We start from the raw sequence: 26,069 nt of genomic DNA, 5'->3' as shown, positions 1-26,069 counted from the left end.
TGCAGCTGCCTGAGAGGAGGTTGGAGCCAGGGGGGTCGGGCTCTGCTCCCCAGGAACAAGCGACAGGACCAGAGGGAACGGCCTCAAGTTGTGCCAGGGGAGGCTGAGGTTGGATCTGGGGAACAATTCCTTCCTGGCAAGGGTTGTCAGGGCCTGGCCCAGGCTGCCCAGGGCAGGGGGGAGTCCCCATCCCTGGAGGGGTTTCCAAGCCCTGGAGATGGTGCTGAGTGACATGGGGCAGTGGGGACTGGGCAGGGCTGGGGAAGGGTTGGACTGGGTGATCTTAAAGGTCTTTTCCAACCAGAACTATTCTATGACTTTCTGATTTCTCACTCATATTTAAGTGTGAAGCCTAAAACTGCTCACAGGGCTCCAGTCCGAACTAGTAGAACGAAATACAGATATTTGTAGTTACTTTGTATTCACCCTTGGGCTGAGTTACTGGCCTCCAACTAGACTTCCTGACACTGATCCCTGCCCCCTTGGCTGGCCGTTCAGCCCATGTTCAGTCCACCTCATGTCAGCTTGTCCAGCCTGTACATGAGCAGCTTTTATGGGAGATGGGGCCAAAAGCCTGAAGGCCTCGATGATATTCCCTGCTCCCCTCGCCCCCCAGGGCATGCCTTTCATCACATACAGTGACATACCTAAGATAAATGGTGCTGACATGCCAGTTTACAGAAATACTGTGTAAAAACATCCTGAGGCAAACAGCAGCTGAATTCTTATACCAATCCTGACTTGGATAGTGGCCTTTGTGTGTTTTATTCCTTTCTAATTTTAACAGCTTTTCATTTCATTTTTATCCAAATGAAATTTGAAGCATTTTGCTACAATATCTCTTTCTCATCCTTTATAAAAAGGTTTCTTGAAACCCTATTATCTGTCCTTTAATTTTAGTCTGTATAACGACTGTTCTTTTCTGGAAGGTACTTACAACAGCACGCTGTTTTGGTAGTTTGCCTCTAATAAAACTCCCAAAACACATTATCTACTGACAGTGTCAGATACCTCCACTGCATAAGTGTTATTAACAGCCATGTGCCCTGTCCTCTAAAGCTCCTGCAAGAATATCCCCATTACTCTAAACCAGATTTTACATCTCTATTTCAGAAATCCCACACTTGCAACTTGTTCTTCAGGAGGAAGCTGTGATGGTCACAGAGAATGCAAAGCAGGTAAAGAATGATTAAGCAGCTGAAATAAGCTAAAACTAAAATAGGTCAAGGACCGGCCTTAAAACAGCTAAGCTGTTATGGCCTTTTTTAACAATCCTCTTTGGAAGGTTATTATTAACTGGATTAATAATGAAAGACAGAAATAGCTTCCAAATACTACTTGTATTGTGAATACAGATGGTATTTCCCTTTCCTGTCTGTGTGGCATTCTTGTGTCCTTCACCCACCCAAACCATATCTGCGCTATTTTCTGCCTTGTGGAAGTCCCTGGAGCTTGCAAAGGCAAAGTGCTCTAGACTTTGGGGCTGGAGATTCCCCATGACTGTGTGGTCTGTTAGTGCCCTGTACTTACAATCCAGGTAGTTACAGCAAATGTTAATTCTGAACACTTAATTTTGTTTTCAGTCTTTCCACTGTTGATTGGGCTTTTTCCTTGCTTTTTTTGGGGTAGGAGGGAGTAGTGTTTTTTAGAGACACTTCACTTAGTTTTAACTCCTAGTCCCTGTACTCTGGTTCATACCTTTTCCCATAGAAGTAGGACTAATGGTGCCAAGACAACATATGTTGAGAACTAGCCAGGAGTATTGCCATTCACATTAGATACATGTTAACTTACAAGTGGACTTTTCAGAATGAATCAATTAGTAGATCAATTAGTTTATTTCCATTATACATCAAAGTTTTGTCTAAAGTTGAGACTAACAGTTTTACTTACAGCTTGGCAGAGCAGCAGGCATCTGTGATAGCTGTCTTCTAATGCTGAGATCATGGCTCAGAACTAAGTATTTTTCTTTCACCAATAGAATAAGAATGTTGGACCTGAGGTGAAAGGCTTGCAGACTCTGGAAGCTCCAGTCTCATATGCAGACTGCTCATCTACAGGTGAGAACACAGAATAAGGTATGTGACAAGAAAGCTGTAGAAATTTCAGCAGTTTCAGAGAGAAATCTACAGTGATTTGGAAAGAGGAGCTTTGAAGTCAGAATCTAACAAACAGGAGATAGAAAAGATGCACATGAGGTAGAAGAGAACATTCTAGTGTGGGATGGATAGGATATGTTGGAAGAGTAGAAAGTAGTGGTTCCTAAGAAAAGAAGGGAGAAGGGCTTGAAGAAGAATGTAGATGCAAAAGCTGGTGTGTAAGATACAGAAGAGTATTAAGATCAAGAATTGGGTTCCTTTCTGCTAGGAAGTTTTTTTTTTGAGTCTGGAATTACCACCACCACCATCTGCCTCCAGTTTATTGAAAAAAAACCCCCAAAAACAAAACACACAAAAACTCCAACCTCTTACCTAGTTCAGTTGCCTTTTTGCCTCTTCATTCTTCTGCAGAGATTAGTGCAGACACCGGCCGTGCCAGCATGCAGCAGCTGCAGGGGGCTTTGCAGGCACAGAGCTATTGGGGCTGTCTGGGTGCAATGCAGATGGAAACTAGAGAAGCTCCACTCCCAAATATTGTCTCTCCACTTACCTGCTGACTTTACCTGTAACTCATTATGCTGATGATGACAAGTGTACCTTTTATCACTAGGTGTGTCAGGAGAGCTGGTGAATTCTGAAGTGCAAAAGCCTTTTGATGACACTTTGGTGCTCTCTGAGGTACAACTTTAGTCCAGAACTTTTCTTCCTCTCAGTATTCTATGCATCTGTGGATATGAAAGCTTTAATTTAGTTTAAAAGCCCCAAAGAGTTGTTTGTGGTTTTTTTTAACATCCCATAACTTAGTGGTTATTGCAACACCACAAGAAGCTTTAAGAGCTAGTGGTTCCTGCAGCGCTTCCCGGCAGATTGTTCCTGCTCTCACACTGACCAACAGGCAGCCTGTACAGCACACAATGCTGACTTACTGCTGGGCTGCTGAGCCATGCTTTCTGGGAAGGATTTGTGACTGCTTTTCTTCTGTTACCTGGTTTTGGAGATGGGAGGAAACCTTAAGGTAGTTATTTGGAAAAAGCCAAGCACTTTGGTCCAGATGCTCTGTCTGGTGCTCTCACTTTGAAGATGGACACAGACAGGGATAAGGACTTCTGCACTGTTCCTTGCCATGTTAAATGGGCAGATAGAACAGAGGACAAAACCTGCTCATACAGGGACTATGGATAGGACATCAGGAAAATGTGGCTGGATAAATACACTGGAGGGCTTGTGAGAATCACAGGAGAACTGAAGCACTTGAGAATCATAGTATCATGTAATCAAGAGGGAATGGGAAGTAAAGGTATAGGAAGTTACATTGGTGGTGTAATCCTAAAGCCAGAATCTCTTGTGCTGCAACTTCAGAAACTGAAATGAACAGAAACGACCCAAGGAGTCCTCCTGTTCTTAGTGGGGTCACTATTTATTGCAATAGCCAGCTCAAGAAAGGGTATCTTTAAACTACAAAATGTGGAAAGCAGATAGCTCCAAAAGTGACCGTTTCATAGGATTCAAAGGAAGACTGAAACCTATTCTTTCCTTTTAGGCAAGAACAGCTGGCTTTCCCAATGGAAGCAAGCAGCTTGCTGAGGAAAATTGTCCACCTGAAATTCTAGCATATTTTGCTGCAAAGAAACAAAAAGAGTTGTCAGTTTTGCTGCTGGAACTGAAAGAAGCCCAGGAAGAAATAACTTTTCTGAAAAGTCAGCTCCAGGGCCCAAACAGCCAAACAGGTAACCAAGCAGAAGAAGCAGCTAACCAGCTGGAAGATGGTTACCAGATACAGTTTCTGGAGAGGGAAGAGCAGAAGGCTTCAGATACACAAAATGAATTGGACAGTAGCTCACTACTGAAAGAAACCGTAATGGAGCAAATTGGTGTGCTTCAAGAAAACAAAATCAGTCTTCAAGTTTCCCAGGGGAGCACTGTCCCCTGCAGAGGGGAGATGGAGGCAATGCAAGAAGTCTCTAGAGCAGATCCAGAGCCTGGCACCTCTCAATCTCAAGAACTGATAAAGTTACAAAACCAAATTACAGAACTGCAAATAATTCTGCAGCAATCACAAGAGACCTATCAGAAAGATCTAGGAGAAAAAGGTGCTGAAATAGATAGGCTAAACCAGTTGGCTGAGGAATATAGAAAAAAAATAGAGGATTCTGACAGTGCACTTTGTATTTTGACTGAAGAACGAGATCAGCTCCTGTGTCAGATGAAGGAACTTTCTACCATAACAGAACTGAAAGAGCAGGTGAAGCAACTTGAGGAAAATCTAGCTCTTTCAGAAAAGCAGAGACTGTCAGACAGTGAAAGCAGTCTTTTGAGAGAACAAATCCAGAGCCTTAAAAATGAATTTAAATCCAAGGAAATAAAAATTGAAGCTTTGCAAAAGGACTTGGATGAAGCACAATTTCAGCTTTCTGACCAGGACATGCAACTAAAAGATCTGAGGAGCCAGATCGAGAATAAGGAATGTGAAGTGCTTGATCTAGAACAACTTTTGAAGAAGAACACAGCTGAGATAAAAGAGCTTTCCCAGACCTTAGCCTCAAAGAGAGGTGAAGCAGCAAGCCTGGAACAGCTTGTTGCGGAACACACCAGGTCTATAGAGACCCTGCAACAAACCCTGCTGGAGAAAGACCAACAGATGACAGAGATCAGTGTCAGCATGTCTGATAAAATGGTCCTGCTAAATGAAGAGAAGTTTTCTCTAGTAAATGAGCTAAAGAGTCTTAAAGAGCAAACAAGTCTATTATTAAAAGCCCAGGAAGAAAAAGACCAAAACATAGAAGCAACAGATACACACCTGAGCTGTGGAGCATGTGAGCAGCAGTATGAGCCAGAGGCAGCATCTAGAGAACGTGACGTATTAGTAAATGAGCTTGAACTTCTGAAAAAAGAAAACGAGCAAGTGAAGCGAAAGCTGCAGGCAGCACTTGTCAACAGGAAGGAGCTTCTGAAGAAGGTCAACAAATTAGAGAATGAACTCGTGCAAGTGAGAAGAGAACATGAAGCAGAAACCTCAGTGGCTCGAGAAGCTGAAGGGGAAGAAAATCTGACAAGTGTGGTAAGCAGAGAAGTAAATCTTGAAAGGCAGCCCAGTGAGGAATATCTAATTCAACTGCTTTCTGAAAAGGAATCTGAGCTGCAGGGCATCCGCAAGGACCTGCTGGAGAAGGAAACCACTGAAGCACAATTGCAGGCAGTGATTGAGGAAATGAGGCAGAGCTTGCAAGGCAAGACAAACATTGTTTCAACTGCAGATGAAATCATGGAGAGTCAGGCAACTGCTGACAAAATAACTGAAACAAATAAAAGCCCAAAAGATTCTGAAGACAATGAAAAAAATAGTTCAGCAGCTATAAATCTTGAAGAAAACCAAATGTCTGCTCTGCAAGAGAGGATTTCAGTTCTTGAGCAAGAAAAAGAACAACTTCAAAAAAAACTCCAGGAAGCTCTGGTATCTCGTAAAGACACTATTAAAAAGGCTCAAGAAAAAGACAGGCATCACAGGGAACAGCTGAAACAGCAGAAGGATGATTACAATGTCCTACAAGAGCAGTTTGATAAGCAAAGCAAAGAGAAGGAGAGCATCCAAGCTCAGCTCAGACAACTCCAAGAACAGAAAGGATTATCAGAGGGTGTTCTTGGGAATCAAGGTGGGTTGGATTCTTCATGCATGGAAGCAGAAAATACAACAAATAACAAACTTGTACAAGTTGCAGATGTTTCTGGGGAAGAGCTTAAGGAAAAACTTGAAAAACTGCAGATGGAGAAAGAGGAATTGGAATATAACATCAGGCATATGCAGAGTGAACTTGCTTGCAAATCAGAATTAGTGTCTCAGTTGCAAGAGCATATAGCACAGTTATTTCTGGAGGTAGAAGGGCTGAAGAGAACCTCTGACCAAGCTGAAGCCAAGGCAGCAAGTCTTCAGACAGAATTGGAGGAGAGCCGAGCACAAATTTCTGGAGAGGGCAGTCTGGAAGACCTGAAAACACTTGTGCAACAAAAGGGTGAAGAAATGGAATTTCTTAACTTGCAGTTAAGGGAGAAAAGTGAAGCTCTCGAGAATGTGCAGGCACAATTGCTGGAAAAGGAGGATTCAGTCAAGAGACTTTGTAGTCAGTTGGAAATTCAAGCTCAGGTACATGAGGAGCAAAGCAAACGGCTGCAAACAGAGTTGCTTGAATTTCAGGAAAAGCAAAATGATGGTGCAGAAGCAGCTAAGCAGAACCACCAAATGCAGAGAAAGCTGCAAGCTGCACTTATCTCAAGAAAAGAGGCACTAAAGGAGAGCAAATCTCTAAAAGAGGAGCTGGCTAATGCTAAAACTACTATTGAAAATCTTTCTGTCAAGTTGACAAATATGGAAAGCCAAATATGTGGCCATGTTAAAGAAACAGACACTTTAAAAGCTAAGTTAGTGAGCCTCACTGAAGAGCGAGAAAAACTTATTGCAGAAGTTGATAAAGTACTTACAGAAAATCAGAACCTTGATGGATGCTGTAAAAACCTGACATTAACTCTGGATGGAGTTGTTCTAGAGAAGGAGAAGCTGGAGAAGGAGGTGGAATCCCTGAAATGCTTTCAAGTCACTGAGAGTTCTGAGTGGCAGGAGAAATACAGGGAGCTTCAGAAAGAGTATGAAACTCTCCTGCAGTCATATGAGAATGTGAGCAATGAAACTGAGCGGATGCAGCATTTGTTGGAAACTGCTAGGCAGGAAAAGCAGGACACTTTAATTAAACTGAAAAGTGTTGAAGCAGAAAAAGAAGAAACAGATAAACAGCTACAGGAAGCTGGACAGGAAATTGATGGGATGAAGGAGAAAATGAGGAAATTTGCCAAGTCAAAGCAACAGAAGATCCTGGAACTGGAGGAGGAGAATGAGAAACTTAGAGCAGAGATGCATTTTACAGATGGCGAGCTACACAGGACTGGAGATGTCTTGACAAATACTAGCCTGAAAGAAGATCTGGAGAGTTCTAGGAGGGACTGCCAGTCTCTTTCTGCTCAGCTTGAGACAGAAATGGCTGAAAAGGAGTCTCTTAGACAAGAGATCACCGACTTAAAGCATCATTTGCAGTTAACAGAATCTAAGCTGAAGGAAAGCAGAGAACTGGTAGACAAGTGTGTTGCTCAGCAGACAGCAGGGGAAGAAACAAATCAGACAGTTGCCACACCACCACCAATGGAGAGAATTGAAAATCAAAAGGAGATAAGCTTTAGACCAGAGTCTCCTACTGCAGAGCTGGAACAAAAAGCATTCGGAAGCAGTAGCCCTTGTGAAGAACTTTGTAGCTACATCCAGCAGGTAGCTGAGCTCACAGAACGAATCACAGAACTAGAAGAGAACAGGAGGGCTTCAGAGCAACAGCTGGGAGACATCCGCATGTGTGTTGAGACTTTGGCAGCTGAGAAAAGGGCTTTAGAGACCCAAGTGGAAGAGAAAGACCATGAATTGAATGCTCTCCAAGACAAAGTAGCAAGGATGGAACAAACAGTCCAAAACACCAAAGATGACCTTGTTAAGATGACAGAACTGAAGGACACACTAGAAGCGGAGAAGGATGATTTGGAAGAAAGGCTCATGAATCAGCTGGCAGAACTTAATGGGACTATTGGAAACTATCAGCAAGATGCAACAGATTTCCAGGTAAAAAATGAGCAACTGAAACAGGAGCTTCAGAGTTTGCAGAGAATTATGAATGAACTGGAGGAGGAAAAATGTCAGATGGCAAAGGAGAAAAGCACAGGAAGTTCAGAAAAGCAAAAGGAACCTGAAGAAAAGCTAAAGTGCAGTTGGAGGGGAGACAGCAGCACACATGTAAAGGAGCTTCAGGAACTGCTGAAAGAGAAACAACAGGAGATTAAGCAGCTGCAGAAGGACTGTATTAAAAGCCAGGAAAAGAACAGTAGTTTAGAAAGAACTGTTAAAGCTCTGGAATTTGTGCAGAGTGAGTCTCAGAAAGAGGTAGAAGCAGCCAAAGAGGATTTAGCCAAAGCAGTGGAAGACACCAAGAAGGCCCAAGCTGAGCTTGCACTCTGCAAGGTAGTGTTGGATGACACCCAGAGTGAGGCAGCAAGGGTTCTAGCAGAAAGTGTCAAAGTGAAAGAAGAGTTGCAGGCAAACAAAGAGACTATTAAAATTCAAATGAAGAAAAAAGATGAGGACTTTGAGAGAAGACTGGAACAGGAAAAAGACAAGTACACGAAAGAAATTAAAAACATGGAAGAAAAGCTGGCAACTTTGCAGAGGGAGAAAGCTGATATGGGAACGACTGTTGGTGATCTTCAAGACTCCTTAAAGACAAAGGATCAAGAAGTCAAGCAATTGGAAGGCAACCTAAACAAAACATTAGCCCAGCTTGCAGCCTTCACCAGGAGCATGTCTTCCCTTCAGGATGATCGGGACAGAGTGATCGATGAGTCAAAAACATGGGAGAAGAAATTCACTGAAACTATTCAAAAGATGGAGGAAGAAACACGCTCAAAAGAGGCAACTTGTGTTGTGCTGAAGGACCAGATGAAGCAGATGATCATACATGTGGAAGAACTTCAGGCTCAAATATCCAGGTAAAGAAGGTGGTAATGACTCAGCTGGTATTCCTGTGTTTGCTTTTGACAGGGCAGCAGCCAGAGGTGAGGTAGGATTCCCCTTTCCTGTTGCAGGATACCAGAAAGAAAGAATTCTGAATGCATAAATATGCTAAATGTGACATGTGATTGGCAAAACTAATGAATGCCTAAGAGGAAGGCAAAATTATTCTTCCTGATAAAGCCATAAACATAAGGCTTGTGTTCTGGATTACTTAAGTTTGAATAAAAAAGAGGTTTGGATTCATGTTGTAGAGAGTTACTGGGTATTTCTTGTCTGCACAAGGATACAGGGAGATTAACACTGTAAAATACTCCTCCTCAGCATTAGGGTACCTGTGTTAAATCTATTCCCTGCAGCAAGCAGTAGCCATCTAAGTACTACCTGGAGTCTGTCTTAATCTGAAATTTGAAATAGATGCTTTTGCACAGTTCTTGCATTCAGGTCTTGACAGGTCAAGAGAGCATTGGGATCCATAATTCCAGTTTAATCCCAGAATAGATTTTGAGGGAAAAATGGAGCTATGGAAATGTACCAAAATGTACATCTGGGAATTTCCAAAATTCAAAACCAAACTGTTCTTACATGAGTAAAATTGTTCTGTAAAGTTTGCGATCAAAATTCTGAATCTTTGCATCCTGGAACGTGAAATGAGCATCCAGTGGGTGAGAACAGTGATTGCATTGATTTTTCTTTTTTTTTTTTTGTTAGCTACAATAAGTGACAGAAAGAAGTACTTTAATGAAAAAGAGGTCATAACATTCAGTGTTTAACCTCCTTAATTTTTTTCAATATTGACATTAAGATTTATCTCACTGGACAAGTTTTAAAAAATATTCCCCCAGCACCATCCCCTTCAGACAGCAGTGCAGTCAGAACTTTATAAAATGCCTTCAGTTTTCAATTGATGGAGAACTGATCATCTGGATATTTACAGCTTCCTTTCTTGAAGCAGAACTAATTTTGTGGCTTTTCTAAATGAGTATAATCATTGAAAATTATTGCTGTGGTTTTGGATACTGAGATATTTTGTGATTTGTTACTTACTTTCTTTTGTCTGTTTTCAGGCTGGAATGTGACAAGAAAGACCAGGAGTCTGAATGCAGGAAGGAGATTCAGCATCATCAAAAGACATGTGAAATGCTGCAGGAGGAAAAAAAGGAGCTTTTGACTCAGCTTGAAGAATCTCAAAAACTCTATAGCAGGTCTCAGAATGAGCAGCAGAAATTGGAGTCAGAAATCAGCAGTCTGAGAGACCAGCTTGCTGACTTACAGGATTCTTTCACCAAATGTGAGTTGGTCAGAGAAGAGCTGGTGAGTATGGTCAAGCAACAAGAGACCAGTATCCAGAATTTTAAATTCAGCTGTGAACAGCTCAAGGCTGATCTGCGAGCTTCCAAGGACCTAACAAATAAACTGCATGAAGAAACTAGTGCCAAGGATCAGAAGATCATGAGTTTGCTGTCTGCCAAGGAAGAAGCAGTTATGACTGCTCTGTCTGAATTACAGCAGCAACATTCTGAAGAGATGAAAGAGCTTGAGCATAGGCTAAGCAAGGAGGAAGAAGACAAAAAAGACTTGGAAAATGAGAAGAACCAATTTCGTGACAAACTTGACCGTCTCACTGAAAAGATGAAAATAAGCAGAGAAGAAAGTAAGCAACAGAAGTCACAGCTGGACTCCTTCACCAAGTCCATGTTATCTTTGCAAGATGACAGAGACCGCATCCTGAGAGACTACAAGCAGCTTGAGGAACGTCATCTTGTTATAATCTTGGAAAAAGACCAGCTAATTCAAGAGGCTGCTGCTGAAAACAATAAGCTTAAGGAAGAAATCAGAAGTTTTCATAGCCAGATGGATGACCTCAACTCTGAGAATGCCAAGCTGAATGCAGAGTTGGTGCGGTACAGAGAAGACCTCAACCAAGTGATTTCAATAAAGGACTCCCAACAGAAACAACTTCTCAAAACACAGCTTCAGCGGATCCAAGCTCTGGAAAAGGAGAAGGCAATCATAGAAACACAGCTGAAAGAGTCCGAGCATACTCAGGATGACCTCAGGAAGGGCATGGAAGCCTTGAGAGAGGATAAAGCCAGGATGTCTCAAGAGATTGTAACCCTCATGTCCTCTTTGTCTCAGGTGCAGAGTGAGATGACAGCATTACGTGAGGGGGGTCCTGTCATGGAGTGTCAAGCACAGCTGAAGGCCCGAGAGGAAGAGGCACAAGAACTGGGTCATAAGCTTTCCCTGTCACAGAAAAGGATAACAGAACTTGAGGGGGAACTAGTATGTGTTCAAAGGGATGCAGCCAAGAGAGTGGGAGAGGCTGAGGACAGGCTTCGGAAGGAACTGAAGCACCTACATCATGATGCAGGAATAATGAGGAATGAAACAGAAACAGCAGAAGAGAGAGTAGCAGAGTTGGCACAGGACTTGATGGAAATGGAACAGAAATTTCTTGCAGTAACAGATGAAAACAAAGATCTCAGAGCTCAAATTCAGTCTTTTGGGAAGTCCATGAGCTCTCTTCAGGATAGCCGGGACCAGGCCAATGAAGAGCTTCATGTTTTGAAACAGAAATATTCTGCAGACTTAGAGGAACAAAAGAGTCTCGTGCAGAATCTTCAGAAACAGATGGTTCAGCTACAAGAGGAGCAATATTCCACTGCCAGGGACCGAGATGCAGTGAGGTCTGAGCTGACAGAACTGCAGAAAGCCACTGATGAAAGAGGTCTCTTGGCCCAGGTTGAGCAACTTAATCAGATGCTCAGAGCCAAAGATGATGAGCTTCTCCATTTGTCTTCGGAACTGGAAGGCTCTTCCAACCAAGTCAAGTCTTTCTCCAAGGCTATGGCAAGCCTGCAGAATGAGCGAGACCGCCTGCTGAACGAATTGGACAAAGCATGTAAGGCTGAAGAAATGAAGCAACAGGCAGAAGGGAGCACTTCCACTGCTCCTTCAGAAGTGCAGAGTCTTAAGAAGGCACTGTCCTCCTTGCAGAATGACAGAGACAGAGTAGTAAGTCCTTGTTCTCTCTCTCTTCCTTCTCTTACTTAAAGCCCCATAGGAGATTTGGATCTTTAGATCTTAAAATCCAGCACACCCAGATCTCATATTTGCAATGTGAAACACAGAGCATTGTCTTCACAGAATAGATGAGGTTGGAAAGGATTTCTGAAGATACAGTCCAACCTCCCTGCTCAAACGAGGTCAGCTGGAACAGACTGCACGAGACAGTTTCCAGCAGACATTCTGAATGTCTGCATTGGTGGGTATATCACAACTCTGGGCAACCTGTTTTTTCATGTAGCTGGAAATGGTTTCCAGAAGTAGTTGGTCCGTCACATTTCCAGGGATGGAGATGAGGCTGACCAGCTTGGAATTTCCCAGTTTCTTGTACGTGGAGGTGACACTTGCTTTCTTCTCATCCTGGGAAACCTCTCCCAGTCACCATGACCTTTCAAAGATAATTGAGTTGCCTCCCATTGACCTTAACCACTTGCAGGCATGCTCCATCAGATCCCATGAATTTAGTGTTCACTATCTGTGTTATCTTCTGTGAGTTCATTTTTAACTTTGCAGGCTGGTTTCTCTTGTTAGATTGATTTAAAATATGGAATCATAGAAGTAAGGTAGAGGATTCCCTGTTAATCTGCTTAGTCCACATCTGTGGAAGCTTGTGCATTTGATTTGTCTTAGATTTCTAGAGGAGACTAGAACAAAGACTTGGGTCTGTTTCTTCTCTTGGCAACCAATGGTCAAGACAGGTACCAGGTATTATAGCTTCATCTGGACATCCTTGCTTGCACGTGTGACATGTCTGTTTGCTCAGGCCCTGGCACAGTGCAGCCCAGCGAGATCCAGAGCGCTGGTTGCTGGGCAGATGACAAAATTCTACAATCATTTTCCACTGTCACTTAGTCTGTCTCAGTTTTCCTTTCTGTTAATTTGCAACAGACTTTGTGATACTGCCTGAAACACATCTCGTTAGTTGTAGATTTATGTCTCCTCTAAAACAGTTTTGTTGAGCTTGCACATCTGTGCAGTGCTGAGATAGATCCTCAGCAAAGGGACATCCCGACTCTTTAAGTATTTCCCTCTCTCCAGAGTCAGTCGTCTTGTCTTGTCTTCGAAAATTGTTTGTAGTGATGGATGTGTATTGACAACTTAATTCTAATTTCAGTGAGAGTAGCCTGTCAGAAGGATCTTAGTGCCTCAGTTCCCTGGTTTACAGTAAATACTAACTTCAGGGGTAATTCTTAACCAGCTCCTTCTCTCTCATTTTTTTTCCTCCTTCGAATAAGGGAATTAATACTGTAGCCTGGGGTCTTTCTGTTAAAGTATGTCAAATCTTCCTGGAAGGTCTCAAAACTCACCACTCATTAACAATAGAATTCTCTTGAGGGTTTTTTCCATAGCAGTTTTTAGTAGACTGCAGTCATCCCTGAGTCACTTTCTGTTTTCTCTGTCATCTGAATGTGACGCTTTTTTTCTCCAGATGCCACAGTGAGAAATGCTCTTAAAGTCTTGTAAATAGTAAACCTAGCTGCTTGCTCAGTTGTCACACACTCTGATATTTCCCTTTAATTAAAGGTAAGAGAGCTGAAGAATCTGCAGCAGCAATACATACTAGTCGGGGTGGAATCCGCTGAAAATTCTCGCTTAAAAGCACAACTGCAGGAATATCAGCAAGATGCAGATAAGCAGCACCGTCTCCAAGAACAGCTGAAGCAAGAGTGTGCTACCTACCAGCAGGAGCTCCAGCAGCTTAGGTGGGAATTGCCTGTCTCCTCAGTGCCTCAGAGATGCAAATGAGCAGTTTCTTTCATTCAAAGAGAAGCTGTGGGCAGAGGCAAAGCAGCCTTCCCTATGTCAGCTGTCACTTAAAGCACCCTGCCCCGTTGAGGAGGGGACACACAAATCCATGCTCACACATTTCCGTGTTCAGCTTTTGCCTCAGATTTAGGGTGAGAGATTATAGCCCAACATATTGGAATGCCTACGTGAAATAAATTAATGACCTTTTTAATTTTTGTTTTCTCCATCCAGTGGTGGCCAATATAATCTGTTTGAGAGGAAACTTGGGCTGTTTCTTGATTGGAGCTTATATATATATAATTACAGAACTCTCCATTCCAAGCTGATGAACACCCTTTATTATCCCACTGATATAATTGTTTAGAAAATACTCGGTTTATCTGACTGTCTAATAATTTGTTTCACTTGCTTTATGTCTTCTATTTTTAAAAAAGTCTGTAATTCAAGTCTGGTCATCTCCAACTGGAGTAAAACTAGTCAGACAAATATGCTCTGTTCTAAAAATGGGAGAAAAAAATCCTTTCAGGTACTTCTGCTCCATCTAAGAATGACTGAACCTGGAGTGAAAGGGGTGGAGTGTTTTTGTGGCAAGATACGTGGCTTATCTTTGTCCAAATTGTATTGCTCCTTCTCCCTCCCCTGCCCTCAGTCTGACCCTCAAACTAACACTTCAGATCTTGTAAAGTTTGAAGCAGCTTACAAATTTTATTTATCTCCTGATAAAATATTTATTTCCTGTGTAGCTTCTACACTGTAAATGAAGCTGAAGCCTCAAGTCTGCATGTTGGGATCAATGCTGTGGTTCTGGTGCATCTGTGACTGAGGCAACAATTATTTTATTATGACAAGTGGCATTGTCAGTGACTTGCTTGACAAAACTTTGTACAGCAAGACCAAAACAATGTCCAGGAATACCAAAAGTGTGAGCATTGAACTATCTGCAGTGTTGAGCCAAATACAGAATGCTTCCTTAAACCTGCCTTCAAGGTTCCTGGACTTAAGCGGGTTGGTTTGTGTTGGTTTAGCTGTAAAGCTTATTTTCTGGCATGAGGTAATGTTAGGAAATAGAATCATCCTCAGCTCATTTTGAGCTGGATACCTGGATATCATAAGTGACTGATAATTCCTGGTAATTTCCTTTGTGTTGTACTGGGCAGACAAGAAAAGACTGCCTGGGAGAAGCAGAGCAGCAGCATGAAGGAGCAGTACCTGATGGCCATCGCAGAAAAAGACAAGCAATTGAGCCATTTACAGAGGATCACACAAGAGATGAGACGGCCCCCCAGCAAGTCTCAAGTTGCAGAGGAGCAGTACCAAACAAAGGTGGGTGGAAATGTACAGATTATTGATTGCAGGGAAATGTGAGGCTTGTGGTTCAGCTGCAGTAGCACGTGTTGTTTGCATTTGGCTCAGGCGGGCTGGGGTTGCACAGTGCTGGATTTTGTTGTGTGGCCTCCAAGGACTGTACCACCAGTGCAACCTGGATTGTTGAAAACCTTGAGAAAACTGGCATACCATTCTGTATTCCTCTCTTAGTTCATGGTTGCTAATGTTTCAAGAAGGAGAGTAAAAGAGACAGGGCGTCCTATGCACCCGAGGTCCTTCTGAGCAGTGTGGAACCCCTCAGGTCTGTCTTTCTGGCTATTTGAGAATTGCCTCTTGCACTCTGTTTGCATCTTATGGTTTAGTTCTCCCTGTAATGTCACATTCTCATTTTTAAGTTGCCTGTTGAATTTTTGTTGCTGTTTTTACTGTGACGGGAATCTGCAATCCTGACTCAAGCACAAAGAGCCTGAGTATTGAGCACTGCCTTTTCTGCCTTCTTTTCCCTGTAGCACAGTCCTAAAAGTGGAGTGGAATGTGCTGGGTGCTTTGCTCAGTCTAGGGAAGGAGGCCTCATGTAGAACCATCACATTGTGAGCATGGAAAGAACTCTCCTGCCCACAGGAGACGTTCCAGTGAACAGCTTTTATGTCCATGGAGGAGGGAGGAAATGTCCCCTACTCCTTTGACAGGCACATGCATGTAAGCAAAGAAAAATCTAGAACAATGTGCATGTGATGCCTTCCAGGAGAATGTCAGTCCCAGGCTTTTAGTCTGTGTTGAATGAGAGCAGTATGGACATTGCTTTGCTTTTTTATTTGTTTTCTTATTCTCATTCATACACTTTTTTTCCTTTCTGTATGGTAGACAGCTTTAAGGCAACTTTTGAGAAGGACCCATCATATGTGTAATTTCACTGATCTCTCCTAATTGTTCAGGTTTGCAGAGGGCTTTTAGGATATTTCCATTTATTACTCTTTTGCTTGAGCAGATCAAGTTCCAGAGGAATAATGCTGGGATTGGAATACTAAACAGAGAGGACTAGTATGAGAGTGGGTTGTCATGCATGCAGTGTATTTTTCATTGTTCTTTCCTTGGCAGATTTATTCAGAAGTTCTGAGAGGAGACTTTCCAAGCCTAGAAACAGAGACAAAGCATCTCCAGGCCCAGCTAAGTGACAGCCTAAAAGAACTGCACCAAAAAGAGCTCAGAATTCAGCAGTTAAACAGCAAGGTACCAATTATACTTGCAGAGCCCGGGATGAGGAGTGTGAAGAAGCGGGTAGGCTTGAATAGGGCTCAGGGAGCAGGAATGAATTTTTCTGTTCTTGTGAGCATTTAGTGAAGTGACATCCACAGCCTTTCCCTCATCCACCTGGCAGCACCCCTGGTCACAGAAGAAGACCAGGTTGGTCAGGCAGAACGTGCCTTTCATGAACCCGTGCTGGCTGGGCCTGATCCCTGGCTGCCCTGCACGTGCTGCATAGTGGCCTCAGTATGATCTGCTCCATGACCTTCCCCAGCACCGAGGTCAGGCTGACAGGCCTGTAGTTCCCTGGATCCTCCTTCTGGCCTTTCCTGTAGATGGCCACCACATTTGCTAAATTTCCAGTCCACTGAAAATAAGTGACAAAACCAGTCCCGGTATTCCAGGTATGGTATTACTGATACCAAGCAGAGAAGTTAACAACTTTTCTCAGTCCACTGGCCTTTCTTGTCCTGATGTAGCCCAGTAGACTCTTTGCCTTGCTCACAGTGAGGATGTGCTCTTGGTGTGTGTTCAGCTGCTCTGACTGCCTGGTCCTTTTCAGCAGAGCTGCTGCCTTGGCAGTCTCTTCCCATCCCGTGCTGATGGGGTTTGCCTCAGGTGCACTTTGCCTTATTGAACTTGAGATTTCTCTTGGCCCAGTTCTCCAGTTTTTCAAGGTCCCTCCAGACCCTGACAATAGGAAAAGGACTGAGTGGAGAGGATGGGGGGAGTGGGACAGAGAGGGAGAGCAGACAAAGGGACCAGGGAGTGAGATTACCTGAAGAAAGTTGTTTCCAGGTTCCATTTCTGTTGTTCCTTCTAGGCCCCTGAAGGAGTCCTTCCTTTGGAAAGCATGGCTGTGATCTTCAGGGTTGCCTGCCATCTTGAAAAGTTTGTGTTTCAGTGCAGAATCACAAGCAGTCTGATTCCCACATCAAAATGGAGGACTCAGAATTTAGCAATCTTCAGAAAGAGAGTTGCACTCAAGGAGAAAGCAAGAATATAAAATCCTAATTTACTGATGGTATTTCTGAAAGGTTTAGGTCAACATCAGCACTTTTCTTACCTCAGTTACACAGAGAACTATTTTGCTCTCACAAAGATATGAGTTCTTAGCAGTTGTGTTCTCTTCTCAGCTGTCTCAGGTCTTTGAGGAGAAAAACACCCTCTCCCTCCAGCTGCGTGGCAGCAGTCGGAGCATCTGTGAGAGCCACCAGCACTACAGTGAGGTCCTGAGCCGCTGCCTGGAGCTCGAGAGGCAGCTCCAGGAGCTGCAGGCTGCAGGCAAGGGCACGGTAAGGGTGGAGTCCTGGGGCAAGGGAGAAAAAGCTTATTGCAGATGAGCTCCACTAGCTGTATGTTATTGTAACTACTGTTTATCGTTCTAATTCCATGCTGTCTGCCTACATTCCTGCTTTCTTTCAGGAGTTGTTTGCAACAGATGCTGCTCCAGGAGCACCCCAAGAAAAGAATAAGCCTCAGAGTGGCAGTTACACACCAGAACTGCAGGAGCTGCAGCTGAGGTAAGGAAAGCCTGAGGAAACAGGGCTGGGGATGTCAGTCCTGATGGAGGTTTTTGGGCTAGCGATGAGCCTATTTCTGTCAGAGTGTTGGAAAAACTCAGTTCCACACTAGAACTGTGTGGAAGTGGAGGAACTGTTATCAGCACTTGACAGCTGTCCTTAGTTATCTCTTTGGATAGAGCTTCAATAAAAAGAATCAGGCAGCATCCATTCCAGATGACTAGCACCAGCCAACCTGGCATCTTTTATCGGATGGGCTGGGACCTCAGGAACTGCTTAAGTAGGTCAGTGGTCCCAGTCTCAAAGCTGTTAGCCTGAGTGTGTCTGGAATTGAGACCTAGCACATGATGCCTTGTAACCTGCTGCAACTAAGCTCTAGCACATGATTGCTCATACCCTTTCAGAATAATTTTCAGAAGATGAGACCATGAATGTCAGAGCCAAGGAACTCCTTCCTGATGTGACACAGAAGCTTCAAGAAATTTATGTTCTCTCTTGCTTTACAAATAATTAAATATATTGATAAAAGATAAGTAGACTTCTGTGTGAAGTGGAAGGGAATTGGAGTCTGTTCATATACTGCATCTGTGAATACAGAAGAAACATAATAGGCCATGAACTAGCCCCTTTATTGGCATATGCTTGGTTATTTTCTGACAGGTTGTCCGAATCAGAACATTTACATAGCAGCACAAAGCAGGATCTGAGGTGTTTAGAGGAGCAGCTGGAGGAGGAACGGGACCGTCGTCTTGCTGTCGAGGAGGCACTCTCTGCAGCACAGGATCAGATCAGGAGGTGAGGGAGCTTGAGCCCACAGGCAGCAGCACCACAATTGTGTGGTGATCCCAGCTCTGTGTTCATCTGCACTTCATCACATGCTTCTGTTGAATGTCACTGTACCATGTCTTGCACAGATTTGTTGAGGTTGGAAAGGACCTCTGGAGGTCATCTGGTCCAACCTCCCTTCTCAAGCAGAGCTACATGGAGCTAGTTGCCCAGGACTATGTCCAGGTGGCTTTTGAAGATCTCCAAGGATGAAGACTTCACAGTCTCCCTGGGCAGCCTGTGCCTGTGCTTGGTCACAGGAAAAAAATGTTTCCTGATGTCCAGCCTATCCTTCAAGTGTAGACAAAGATAAAATGAAATATCTGTCTAGACATTCAGACAAATTCTTACTAGAAATGAGATGCCAGGTTTCTCAGTGAGTTAAATTAACTACTGGAAATATAATTTGGAGACTCGGAACTGGGTGAAGGCAGAAGAGTTTTCATACTCCAGGGGATTTCTTTCCTCAGTAAGCACCTCTTTGTCACGGGCAAAACAGTCTGACTTGAATGTCACTACTTTTAATGTATTGCCAAGTAAAGTTAACTTTTAATGATTGTAGGTATTGAGAAACATGTAGGTATTGAGAAACAATTAAACACTGAGGGAAAACACTTCCCCTTGCCTTTCACAGGCTCAGCTTCACTCCAGACATCTTTCCTCCCCCCTTCCTGGTATCCAGTCCCACTGTTTGCAGCACACATTCCCTCCAGTCCCTCTGGTGAGGCACAGGGGAGCCTGGGGTCAGGATGTAGCGATTTCTCTCTGCTGCTCCTTGTTTCTTGCACATTTCCTCCTGCCCCCAGCAGCTGCCACCCTATTAAATGTGTTTGAGCAGGGGCATCTCGTGCTCCTCTGGTTGCAGTTTTGGCACAGGGTGAAGCAGCATTATTGCCAGGCCAGCTGGAACCAGCTGTTGCTGGTACAGGGCACCTCACGGCCTCCTGCCACAGCTCTCCCTGCAGCTCCCTGTTCCCAAAGCCTTGCATTTGTACCCAATACACTGTGTATCCCAGGTCACTTGACAGATTCCCACATAGTCAGCAGAAAAAGGAGACTGACCTAGATTAGATGTCTGGATTAAGATGCAGTGAGTGGCATGTTAGAAATGCCTGTTTGTCCTCATTGACTATGAAAGTGGGTTTCATCAGGGAACTGGATTGTAGGCAGTTGTGCTGTGCATTTCCTGGTAGTTAAAATAAACCTTGCTATCTGAGTCTTGTACATGAAAACAGTGGCTTGCTTCTGACACAGATGCTCGTGCAGCCAATAAATAATGGTCTGTATGGAAGAATTCTGGGTGGAGTTCCCTGGTGATTGCTACGTTAACTCATACAACTGTAGCCCCTTCTAGCATTAATGTCTAGGAAAGCTTCCTGCAGCTGGTTTACTGACTAATGCTAGCCCCAAGATTTGACAGTGCTGCTTCTGCATTTCATCCTTTAATCATAACTTATCAGTCTTGGATATCTGTCACTAGAAAACAGTTAGCAAGAGCCAGCACTACTGGGACCAGAGCTGGCTTCTAAAATAATGTCACCAAATTTAAAATACACTGTTAAACATCTGCCCTGGCTTCTTTCAGGTCACACACTATGAAATGTCACTTGAAAGCCCCCAGGTAGAACACAGAGACCTCAATTAAGTCCTAGTTTGAAATGCCTGAAAGACAAAAGGAAAAAGAACAGCACCAAAAGAGTAATCAGTTTTGAGGTGATGGGTTATAAATTAGGTAAGAAACGAAATCCATTGCACAGTTGAATTGCCCTCTCTGCTGCAGAGGAGTGGTGATCTGCACATCATGCACTATGGAAATTTTACTTTTCACTCTTGACTGTGGGCACAGGAGGAGGCTGGCACTGAGCAAGTGCAACTTGTATGAACAGCACAATATGCTCACTCTTGTGGTTTCACCAGCTCCTGGTGGAGGAGGGAGGACTACTGCTAGCTGGACCACCCATTCTCAGGCATTGCAGTTGCACAGATGAAATTGGTTCTTGTCAAGTGAGGCCATGGCTTTCTTGCAGCTGTTGATTACTTTTTGAAGAAATGCCTTCTTTCCTAAGCTTGTCTGCAGTGCTGATTTGGGGCATCATAAGGAACTGAATTTAATGTCATGTTTTCTGTGGCAGGTTGCAGTCAAGTGAGTGGGCATCTTCCTCAAGTGCTAGCATTGACATGACTCCAGGCCACGAGCATTCCTTGCTGATCAACTCCATGGACAATAATTTCAGCAGAGTAAGAATTTACATTCACAACTGTCAATTATGTCAGCTCTGGCTGATGCAAGAAAAAATGAACTGAAAACTGTGAACCTATAGCAGCTAAATCCTTCTGTAGGCACATGTAAATCTGTTTGGGTTTGTCTAGATTTCTCCTTTTATTTCTTCTACGCCAGAGAGTCAATCAGGATTCCCAGTAGCTTGAGGCTCTAGCAGAAAAGCACCATTGATCCATTTGTTTGCTTAGAGACGCTAGAAATTTGCATGGAGCAAATGTTAGAAGGGGGTGCTGTGCATTCTGTTGCCCTTTCTCAAGCAGAACTGGAGAGGGCTGGTTCATGAGAAACCCACAGAGAGCAGAGGAAGGGGAATATTTCAGTGAGGGTTGCCTCTAGAGGTGGAATCTGATAGTGGAATGGGTTTGGGAAGTTTCATGCTCGTTAGCTTAAACAAGCTTATCTTCATGGTCTGGAGTGCTCTGGGTCAAGGCAGCTGGGAACATATCCATTCCTGGTACTGACTGTTCTCTCTTTTACTCTTCCAGACTCAGAATATCCCTGGACTACGACGCCTGTTACGTTCTCTCTTCCGTTCCCGGACCCACTTGCCTCTGCTAGTGGCCATGTACCTGCTTGCTCTCCATGTCCTGCTCTTCCTGTGCTTCACAGGCCACCTGTGAACAGGAACCTGAGCCACGGTTGTCTGTGCAATTCCTGGGCCTGCATTCCCTATGGACAGGGCAGCACTTCACCCACCTGCCTTCTTTTTCTAAATCAGCCCTTAAAGAGCTGCTGCTCCCAAGAGCTTGCACCTGGGCTGCTTCTGTCTAAGTATGCAGCAGCCAGTGGTGACACTTGGGATCTGTTTCCAGGACATCTGCCATTCCTTCTGTGTCTTTAAAGGAGTGGTACATTTTCTGACACAGGATCATCACACTACAAGCTTCAAAGGCAGCATCTGTTCCTGGAGGCAGCACCACTCATTGTACACAGGATAGTGCTGTGGGAGGAATAAGGAAATTATTCTTGAGTTGTTGCAGTACTTCCACACTTCTAGGAACTGCAGGAGCTTCCCCCTCTTAGACTGAATTAGTGAGTTGGGCTGGAGAAACCCTCCAGATAGATAAAAGAAAGTGAAGCTTCTTCCCTTTCTTCCATCCCTTAGGTTTGCTCCATGTCTCAGTGCTCTTTGAAATGCATATCCTAAGGAAGTTGTGGACACGTTAAGGAACATGAATTGAATTTCAAAATGGTGTGTCTTGTTCCGTTGCATCTCCTGTTGAAGAAAGGCCAAAATTAGTATATCTGGACCTGCTGAGCATTCCATTTAAAAACAGACATATGTCTGCCCTGACAAGCCTGTAATGTCAGTTTTTAGTTATTGATGAAAAGGTATAGGAAACAGGAACTTCCTTGCTCTAAGTTAATAACCTTGCTGTTCATAGCATCTCTGCACATCTCATGGTGGAAGGTGCTTGTGTACCTCTTGAAATGAGAGCAGCTGTGCTCCTGCATCCTTGTCCACTGGACCCTTGTCAGATTAAACCTGTACAGGCTGAGTTGAAAGGGTCTGTAATCTGCTATGTTGTCCCAAATCAAAGGCAGAAGCTCCAGAAATTATCTGTCCCATCTACACTGGGGAAGAGAATGGTGTTTCTGAAATCTGGCTTCTCTGCTTTAGGAAAAGCCTGTTGTAGAAAGCCAGTGCTGGTCATTGCACTTGTTTGAATCTAAAGCAAACTGATACAAATGGACTGCATCTTACAGGATTCTAAAGAACTCCACAATATGTCCTGGATTTGAGACTGCCCTCTTCCAAAGGGAGGATGCTGAACGCAAAGAAGATGGTTACCCTGGAGTTCCCTGTAAGAGCCCACGTGGTTGTTCTGTTCAGAGTACTTGCCAGAAAAGATGGTATCGGCCTCTTGGTAGAGTATTAACAGTCACATTTTTCCCATGGGAAAGAGGTAGTTCTTTTGATATTGCTGGTAGACTCAGATTCTCTAGCCAGTGAATAAGGCCTGTGTGAGGATGGATTCATTTCTTCATGACAGCTAAAATGCCTAGACCTCTGGCAGGTCCAGAACATTGGCACTATGTATCCCTTTGTGCACCACCCTTGATTATCTGCGTGGATTTCCTCAACTATTTAAAATTCAGTGACCAAATACTTTGCCTATAGCTCCCTGGGGCATGTGCTCCTGTATATATAATAAAAACTATTTTTCAGATGGAATTTGTGTAATCTTGTCATGTAAATGTCAGGGTCTCTTGAGTGCTGCTGCACCACACCTTTTGCAGGACCCCATGGGTCACTCTTGGGAACCTTTCCTTGTGTAGTGATTGCAGCTGCTCTTTCTTCATATTATTTGAATACCTGTGGAAGTTACCTGTTCCCCATCTTGCCTCTCTCAACCATTTTTAACTTTTGCTGCAATGACAAAAGAAGGAAATTGCACTTTAACAGCAGAAGCAAATCCAATAAAACAAGTTCTGAGTAGATTTACTTTTCCTTGCACTCAGGCCCATTTGCCTTTTAGTTGTGCATCCCCAGGAAAGACACAGGAGTTGGCAGGAGCAAGGTGGAAGCAGACTACTAACTTAGATGGGATTAGTTAAGACATACTGCCCTTTTCCAACCTTCTGTATCCAAAGACAGGAACCTTTGTTCATACTCACTGCTCTCATCCACCAGCAAACAGGACAGAAGCTGGCAATGTTGTTTGGCTGTGGGTGACATTGCTGCTCTATTTAACAGGAGCCAGAGTTACAAGCAAAATGTGTTTCCTTAAAGCCCATGATGCAGGTTTTCCTGGCGTGCAGTAAGGCAAGCTTCTGCTTCAGGGACATTTATATATTTTATACCTTCAGATAGAACAGTTGCAGCTTATATTAAATCTATAAATAAAATCTCAGAAGGAGCACCTGGTCTGATAATCATGGTATGACCTGACATCTTTGTGGTTTGACCTAATGAAAGATCTGGCATTTTAGCTGATGTTTCTTATTTCAAACATACACATTTTTTGTTTCTTCTCTGTTTGATGGACCTGTCCTGTCTAGTTTTTGATCTCTCTGCAGCAGAGTCTGAGAAAGAGATGGACTAGGGGTGCTCTGCCATCTGTCGTACACACAAGCCCAGTCACGGCCACTACTGAGGTAGGTCCAGGGTCTGCCTTACAAGGGATAGGGAGGAGTGGAAGCAGATCCTGCACAGAGCTGTGAGAGGAACGCCTCCTTCCCTTTTCAGCTTCCTCTAGAGAACAGGTATGAGGCTCTGGGCATGGCAGACTGTGGGCAACTTCTTCCCCACACAGACACAGACAAAGCACAAGATGAGATAGAAGAGGAGAAACCTATGTGAGTGCTCTCACCAAGATCAGATCAACCGTCCCCTTGCAACAAGAGCTGCTGCATCAAGACCAGTGCTGAGAAGAAACAACAGCAAGCTATGATCACAGGTGACTCCTCCTGAGCAGAAGGGAGGCACCTACTTGCAGACCAGACCCTTTTTTTCAGGGAAGTCTGCTGCCTCCCTGGGGCCCGAATCCAGGATGTCACCTGGCAGCTAACAAGCTTGGCACAGCCTTTGGGCTGTTATCCACCCTGGCTCTTTCATGTGGGTTCTAAAGATGTTGCAACAAGAAGTCCAAGGTTAATCAAAAGAGATTTCAAGGCCCTGGGAAGAATGCTAAAAGATTCAAGAGCACAGGAACCATTTTCTTCTATCCTCCCAGCAATGGGGAGAGACACTGGAAGAAATAGGTGTGCCCAAGACATCAATACTTGGCTCCAGGACTGGTGCCTCCAGCAGAACTTTAGTTTTTATAACCATGGGTGAGTCTTTTAGAACACAAGGTGTTGCAGGTCCTGATGGGGGAAACACATCTTTGCTTGTAAGTGGGTGGGACCCATTGAGGGGCTTTAACTAGAGTCGGGGGAACCAGAATCTGAGTGGGCAGGGCAGGCAAGGGGGAGGAGTTACACCATTTGTCGGGGAGAGGTTTGTCTGCAGCCCTGGCAGGTAGGGATGATGTGGTTGAGAGCCTCTGGGTGAAGATTAGGGAGATGGGAAACAAAGGAGATAATGCAGTGGACATCAATTACCCATGGCCCAGCCAGGATGTAAGCACTCAGGAGTTACTCTAAGGGCAACCAGGAGAAATCTCTGGAAGCAAGGTCCGGCTTTGCAGGAAGATTATAGAGCTGTGGTTCTCACCTGCAGGAAGGAGACACGAAAGGCCAAATCTCAGTGTTGAAGCTGGTCAGTATTGAAAGACATTTAAAGGACAATGCTCTTCTCAGGCACAGTCAACATAGGTTCACAAAGGGAAAGTCCTGTTTAACTAATTTGATATCCTTCTATGATAAGCTCACCCGCCTAATGGGTCAAGGGGATGTGGTGGATTTTAGTATGATTTCTGGATTTTTAGTCAGGTTTTTTATACTGTTTTTGTACTGGAGAGGGAGGTGCTGAGCTCTTCTCCATGGGATCCTCTCACGGTTTGACTCAGGATCAGCAGTTAAACCAGAGACAACAATGCTCTTGATCCCCTCCCACCCAGGTAGGGAAGGAGAGAGAGAGAGACTCTCTGGATTGAAAACTAAACTACACAGCTTTAATTCAACACTAATGTTAAAAGAAAATATGTACAATTATATACAATGTGTTCAGGAATGTGCAAAAGCCTCTTGCTTCCCCCCACCCCCAGCAACTCCCATAGCATCTCCTGAGCTGTGAACAGTCCCAAAAAGTCCCAGAGCTGCCAGAGAGAGAGAGATGAGGGTCAGGGATGCACCAGCCTGGGGTCCACGGTGAGGGATGGACGGAGTCCTTCCCGGACGCCAGCCATGGGTGGAAGAGAAGGGGAAGAAGAAGCAGGAAGGAAGTTGTCTTCTGTGATCTCTGACCTTCCTCTGAGCTTATGTAGATACACGGAATGGAATATCTCTGGCCAATTTTGCTGTCTGATTCGGTGACAGGACTCATGGAAATGGTCAAAGCTGCATCAGGGGAGGTTCCGACTTGACATTAGGAAACATTTCTCTACCAAGGTGGGGGGGCACACACTTGAAGAGGCTGCCTGGAGAGGTGGTTGATGCCCCGAGCCTGTCTGTTTCAGAGGCATCTGGACAATGCCCTTGATAACACGCTGTGACTTTTTGCCCTGAGGTGCCCGGGCAGCTGGACTAGATGATCACTGCAGGTCCCTTCCAGCTGAACTAGTCTGTTTTATTCTAAGCCTTGTATTTCTTGCCATTGTGTCAAAGAGAGATTGCTACTCTAGGAGCTTTTCTTGCTTCACTTGACTCATTTAGAAAGGAAGTTATTTTGGTGTGAGATGTTTATCTACTGTCAAACTAGTGTGATTCATACTACCCATTCCAAAATTGTGCACTTCACACTACTAAGCCATGTA

The 26,069-nt window shown here is 44.1% G+C and overlaps 1 protein-coding gene across 5 annotated transcripts in view; it reads left to right on the top strand.

Annotated features, from left to right (window-relative positions):
• GOLGB1 (golgin B1) overlaps positions 1 to 22,885 on the top strand; it is a 38,929-nt gene extending 16,044 nt beyond the window's left edge. For 3 of the 5 annotated variants that reach the window (XM_051617882.1, XM_051617863.1, XM_051617872.1), the window contains 13 exons: positions 1,114 to 1,178; positions 1,982 to 2,060; positions 2,710 to 2,777; positions 3,640 to 8,669; positions 9,759 to 11,709; positions 13,285 to 13,463; positions 14,667 to 14,832; positions 15,934 to 16,065; positions 17,217 to 17,375; positions 17,506 to 17,603; positions 18,264 to 18,398; positions 20,561 to 20,666; positions 21,195 to 22,885. In XM_051617882.1, coding sequence (XP_051473842.1) covers positions 1,114 to 1,178; positions 1,982 to 2,060; positions 2,710 to 2,777; positions 3,640 to 8,669; positions 9,759 to 11,709; positions 13,285 to 13,463; positions 14,667 to 14,832; positions 15,934 to 16,065; positions 17,217 to 17,375; positions 17,506 to 17,603; positions 18,264 to 18,398; positions 20,561 to 20,666; positions 21,195 to 21,329 — 8,303 coding nt within the window. In that variant the 3' untranslated portion in view covers positions 21,330 to 22,885. Of the gene's footprint in view, positions 1 to 1,113; positions 1,179 to 1,981; positions 2,061 to 2,709; positions 2,778 to 3,639; positions 8,670 to 9,758; positions 11,710 to 13,284; positions 13,464 to 14,666; positions 14,833 to 15,933; positions 16,066 to 17,216; positions 17,376 to 17,505; positions 17,604 to 18,263; positions 18,399 to 20,560; positions 20,667 to 21,194 lie in introns of those variants that run through there. The other 2 variants (XM_051617893.1, XM_051617903.1) reach the window with 2 other exon arrangements.
• The last annotated feature ends 3,184 nt before the right edge of the window (positions 22,886 to 26,069 follow it).

The sequence above is a fragment of the Apus apus genome, chromosome 1 (assembly GCF_020740795.1).
Source record: "Apus apus isolate bApuApu2 chromosome 1, bApuApu2.pri.cur, whole genome shotgun sequence".
In the NCBI taxonomy this organism is placed as follows: Eukaryota; Metazoa; Chordata; class Aves; order Apodiformes; family Apodidae; genus Apus; species Apus apus.
This window is presented reverse-complemented; position numbering and strand designations above follow the sequence as displayed.